This window comes from Pseudorasbora parva, chromosome 21 (genome assembly GCF_024679245.1).
Source record: "Pseudorasbora parva isolate DD20220531a chromosome 21, ASM2467924v1, whole genome shotgun sequence".
NCBI classification, from domain to species: domain Eukaryota; kingdom Metazoa; phylum Chordata; class Actinopteri; order Cypriniformes; family Gobionidae; genus Pseudorasbora; species Pseudorasbora parva.
In genome coordinates, this window is record NC_090192.1 from 38,832,860 (window position 1) to 38,838,859 (window position 6,000).

A 6,000-nucleotide genomic window follows, 5' to 3' on the forward strand; every position below is an offset into this window, starting at 1 on the left:
CACCTGTGCCTCATTTATACCCGCGCTGCATGGCATGAGCAGCTGGTGCAATCATTGCATGTCAATGTGCATTGGCTCGTTTAGTTACACTCAAAGTAGATTGGCTCTCGCTAGCGAGATTCCTATTCGTCGGTACTCTGACGTGACGTCTCCGTTCCCTCCTTCAGGGAACGAGGGTTACATACGTAACCGAGACATTATTTTTATTTCCAAAAATGGTACACTTAACAGTATTTACTGAAATGTAAAGTTAGATCTAATAGTTTCCCCTGTATATAGTACCAAGTTTGTACTGTCACATTTTTGTAAAATAATTTTTTGCAGTAATTTAATAAACAATGTGTGCTAAAATATTATGAGAAGGTTTCAATATAAATATCAATAGGAAAAACATTCCACTCTATAAATTAGTTCTACTTCTTATATGTCTACACTTTATATGGAAACCAAGGATGAACTGAAGATTAGATGAAGTGAAAGACAGATTGTACCTGTTGTTGTTCCTGTTGTTTGTCCATTGATTATTCCGCCTGTTAAATACACAATATAAGCATTATTATTTATTAATGTGAAAAATATTTGCCCATTTTAAACGACATATTATAGTACACTTACCATTAATCAGCAGGACCAACACACACAGTGAGATCAGAAACCTCATGGTGACGAACGGCACCTGCACACATACAACATACACACACATGAAATATGTTTAATATTTTTTGTTATATTTAATTCTTTCTTTTTTGTGCACATTTGTAAAACAACTATAACATGCACAGGTAAATTGCACAGGCAAATTGTATAAAATGTAAGAAAAAGTTTACAAAATTATTTAGATCCATCGAAAGCTGGTTAAATAGAAATGCCTTTACCTGAGGTCAGATGCTGCTGCAGAGCAAACTCAGAGATTCTCAAGTGATGCTGAACTGCAGCTCTCACAATCTCATCAGTGCCTTTATTAACTGTGGGAGGATCTTTACTGGAAGCACAGGTCATTTCTCAACAACAGATTAATTTATCATATGACATTGAGATATTTGTTATTTAAACTGATAGTTTCCTTGTGTGCACCTGCATTCAGAAAGACATTCTTTAGTTCTGTGCTTGAATAAATGTGAATCTAGATGGAATGTCGGTGGGTCAGTTTGATTTGTTTAGCACTTTTTTTTTCAAAAGCTAATGTTCAAAAATAGTACCTTAAAATGTCCAATGAGTGACTCAAGTGTCACTGGAAATATTCATGTTAATTTAATGATGGGAATCTTTAGAGTTGAAAGCTTTAGAGTTCATGCCCAAGACAAGGATGTAGGCAGCGGTCAAACAAGACCAGGTTTGTGAGAAGTGCAAACTAGTAAGAACTGGAATGCAGAAATGCATTTCAAATGTTTCTTTAATGCAACTAACACCTAAACCATAAAGTAAGCTGTAATGTATTTTAAAACGGCAGAAATGGCATGCTAGTTTGCAGATTAACATTAGCCAAATGTGAAAAAAACACATGAGAAACAACAATTACCTAGTTCTGGCATGAGACTGTAGATGGTGTAGACTGTACAGTGCGATGTGTAAATTGGTCTCAATTTCACTATAGTCACTAGTAGGATGAGAAAGATTGAAACGTTTGAGAATTCAGGGCTTCTCCTTCTCAGGTCTCTTCAAAGATATCTAAAACCTCTCCACCTAAACCAGGTGTTGTGTTGCAAATATTTACAACCCTTTGTTCTGGTCTGAGTATTTAAGGAAGGGTATCAGAACTGGCCAGTTTGCGATTGTGAGCGAGACACTACATCTCTGTTCGATATTGGGTCCCTTGATGAACGAATATTTCAATATAAAAGATACTAAGAGAAATCAACAATCTAAATTAAATCACAACTAAAATAATGATCAGCTGTTAAGTTAAAAACATAACAAATGTAATGACGTCACATATAATTGGAGTCAGATAAAATGTATTCATTGAGTCCGATTTAAAATTTGATGATTTAATGATGATTGAATTAAGTGAATTTTACAGCTGAAAAGTCTTACATGCAGAAGTCCTTCGACCAGGTCGTTAGATTCCATTCTTGGGCTAATGGATGGACCTTACAGATCCATTATTTTGCACTTATGAAAAATTAAGAAATGAATGTCACTGCAAACTCATTTTATCATAAACAGGGCTCAAATAAAAAAAGCTGGAGGCTTTAATCTTTATAATTATACCAAGTTGGCCAGATGAAGTTAGAGTGTGATGTTTTAACATGCATTGAATGTTGATAACAGTAACCTGGGGCTGTCTGCAATCTTTGACTGCAAAAGGGTTATTGCCCATGAGAACACATAGCCTTAGGTCCCTGATGCTAAGTCATTCGGCAAGGTAGCCAAGGCGCACATAGCCATTGATCACTAGTTCTAAGCCGGTCAGCAATGTAGCCAAGGCACACATAGCCTTACATCACTAGTGTTAAGCCGGTTGGTAAGGAAGCCAAGGCAAGCTTAGCCTTAAGTTACTAGTGTGAAGCCGGTCGGCAAGGTAGCCAAGGCACGGATAGCTTTAGGTCGCTAGTGCTAAGCTGGTCGCCAAGGTAGCCAAGGCATGGTTATCCTTAGGTTGCTAGTGCTAAGATGGTCGCCAAGGCATGGTTAGCCTAAGGAAACTAGGATTAAGCTTGGAACATACTCTGCAAGAACAAAGAAACTTGTTAGGTTTTTTTCGAGGTGGCAAGAACAAGAAAAAAGTTTGTTCTGGCCAGTACATTCCATACGTCACAAGAAAAGCAGGTGCCGATCATCTGCGTTTCCCCGCATTAACCCCATCTACTTTAAATGTATGACCAATCACACAATAGTTCTCGGACACCCACAAGAAAAAATTTCTGCTCAGGCGATGTGTTGAGACAAAGCTGCGAGAACAAAATTCCTTGGAAACATCCCTGGGAACGAGAACTTTTTTCTCTGTTCTTGCAGAGTATGTTGTAGCCTTTAAGCTGGTCTGCAAGGTAGCACAAACACACATAGATGGTAAAACATGCAGTCCCATTAAACAACAATAAAAAAACGGTACATGTATCATGATACGGTACGGTACTTTTTTCATGTAGAGTCAGAATTTGGCGTAAACAGAATTAGAACATGAATCCATCATGCCGTGTTACCACTGTGCAGGCTGGTGGTGGTGGTGTAATGGTGTGGGGGATGTTTTCTTGGCACACTTTAGGCCCCTTAGTGCCAATTGGGCATCATTTAAATGCCACAGCCTACCTGAGCATTGTTTCTGACCATGTCCATCCCTTTATGACCACCCATCCTCTGATGGCTACTTCCAGCTGGATAATGCACCATGTGACAAGCTTGAATCATTTCAAATGTTTCTTGAACATGACAATGAGTTCACTGTACTAAAATCATCAGCAACAAATGGACTAAAATTCTGATTTTTGAATATTTTTTGTTTTTTTTAGATCTTTCCACCCATATGTAACATCCACTGAGAAAAGGTTGAGAACCCAAGTGCAGTTTCTTTCTTTTCTTTCTTTTTTAAATTCAAAATCCAATATATAACATAAAATCAAGACTTGACTTAAACAAACTTGACTTGACATAAACAGACTCACCACCTTAGAAACGTGAAAACTCAAAAACATGAACATAAAACATGAACTAACACCAAAACACCCTGTGACACCATACGATCATTTGGTTGTTGTTGTTTTTTACAGTAAAAAGCATTTTTGAGTTTGTAAAGTATCTTTTTTTAAGGCTACATTTTGTATTTTGTTGTCAGCCGTGTAATGACTGATTGAAAGAATATGTTATTTTGACCACAAGTTGTGGTGTTCGATGAACATATTTGCTTAATGTTCTGTGCATGTTTTTAATGTTTTGTGAATTTTAAATTATTTCTAAACAAAATGAGTCATTTTGGCCAGAGAGCTTCAGTTTTAGCCTGTGTGTTTGTAATGGTATTAATTATAAATTGGGTTTTATAATAATAATAATAATAATAATAATAATAACAATATGTTCAATGTATATAGCGCTTTCAAGGCACCCAAAGGCATACATTGAAGTGTGAATCTCCTCAACCGCCACCAATGTGCAGCATCCACCTAGATGATCCGATGGCAGCCAAATGGCCAAATTTGGCCAGTATGCTGGGGTTATTCCCCTACTGTTTTTTCAAAAGACATACTGGGATTTTTTGTGACCACAGAGAATCAGGACCTCAGTTTAACATCTCATTCAAAGGATGGAATTTATTTTAAATTCACACAAAATCCTAATTTTCCTGCTATATATGTATGTGAGAAAAGAAAAGAAAATGTACTTTTATGAGTTTTGCGTTTGTCGCAGTTGTGACGTCATTGGCACGTTGCAAGCTCTCGCTTCAGTCCGCGGGAGGTCTGAGCGAAGTGAGGTATGTATGGTGTGCACTCTGGTTCAGAAAGAGTGTTATAAGTGAAAATGGTAACACTTTACAATACGGGTGTACTAATATGCATTAACTCATACGTAATTAATGCACAGATAATCATGAGTTAATGTATTACTAATGTTGAACTAACCCATTTATTAATGATTACTGCATCAGCAACTAATGAAGATTCATCATGATTAATAGATTAAGTAATCATTAAATTGTTATGAATTAAATATGTCAATATATTAATTCCTTAATAACATTATATTAACTAATAATTTAAATGAATATGTTAATTACCACAAAGGGTCAAAGCCATGCATTTCAACTTCCAGTTGTCGGCTTTAATTAATCATTAGCTGATGATTTATAAAGGTATCATTATGTTATGACTTTACTTATTGGGGCACATGACTATTAACTAATTCAAAACGCATAACCACAATTACATATTACTTAATCAATTAGTTAATAGTCATGTGCCCTAACAAGTAAAGTCACAACATAATGACACATTTGTAAATCATTAGATAATTATTAATTAAAGCAGACAGGAAGTTGAAATAATAAGGAATTAATACATTATGACATATTTAACTAGTTCACCATTAGTAATACATTAACTCATGGTTATCTGTGCATTAGTTAAGCATGAATTAATGCATATTAGTGTACCCGAATTGTAAAGGATTGGTTTTGGTAATGTGTAAATGAGTATGCACAAGTATGTGATCTATCCTCTTAAAGGCCATTTCACACCAAACGCGAATGTGCTACGGCGAAAAAACGACATTAATGTTTCGGTGTCAATTTTTTTTTACTCTAGCGGCGACAAAACGGCTTCAACCAATCACATACAAGGAAAGAAAGGTGACGAAATGTCCAGTCACGAGTCAGTCAACATTAACCTTTGCCAGGTATGGCATTTCTCATGAGATTACAACTGTAAACTGTACAGCTGCAGCTGTGTTTGCCCACTGTATGCTACAGACAGCAATAACTTAACCTTTTATAAATTGTTGATTTTTTTTCTAAACATTGTGTCCGCGATTATGGAAAGTGAAGGTGTTGCCATCAGTACGTCTGTGGCACTGAAATGTTCACATTGTGACTCGACTGGAAACATCAGCTCCGGATCGTTTGGTTCCTGAAGTGCACGGTTTGTCTCGTCAGATGCGCTGCTAACATTGCTGTCTTGGGAAGAGATCCTCAAATTGTCCCACAGACTTTAGAAAGTAAGTGCAGAACCATCCACCATAAAGTTTTAGCTCCTGTACAAGATTAGCATCCTCCCCTTCAGACTCTGTTCTTTTAAGACTGGCTGCACCCAAAACCTTCTTTTCGGTCCTTTAAATAAAATGAAAAGCTTGTCTTCACCGAATGATGAAGTGTCCGTGTTCTCTCAGCTGTCACCGCGAATGTTTTGGAATGTTAGAGCTCTGAAACGTCGCAAATTTGTGTCGCGGGTGATGTGAATGTTTTCCCAGACCACCACACCTGTCCCTAACTCTACCCTTAAACTGACCCACACCACCACACCTGACCCTAACTTTACCCTTAAACTGACCCACACCACCACACCTGACCCTAAC

The 6,000-nt window shown here is 37.0% G+C and overlaps 1 protein-coding gene across 1 annotated transcript in view; it reads right to left on the minus strand.

Moving 5' to 3' along the window:
* The window catches only part of LOC137055867 (alpha-tectorin-like), a 51,318-nt gene extending 50,356 nt beyond the window's left edge, over positions 1 to 962 (minus strand). The window contains exons 1-3 of the mRNA XM_067429785.1: positions 876 to 962; positions 616 to 676; positions 492 to 530 (exon numbers count right to left, since the gene is read on the minus strand). Of these exons, the coding sequence (XP_067285886.1) occupies positions 492 to 530; positions 616 to 661 (85 nt within the window). The 5' untranslated portion in view covers positions 662 to 676; positions 876 to 962. The remainder of the gene's footprint in view (positions 1 to 491; positions 531 to 615; positions 677 to 875) is intronic.
* Positions 963 to 6,000: the final 5,038 nt, after the last annotated feature.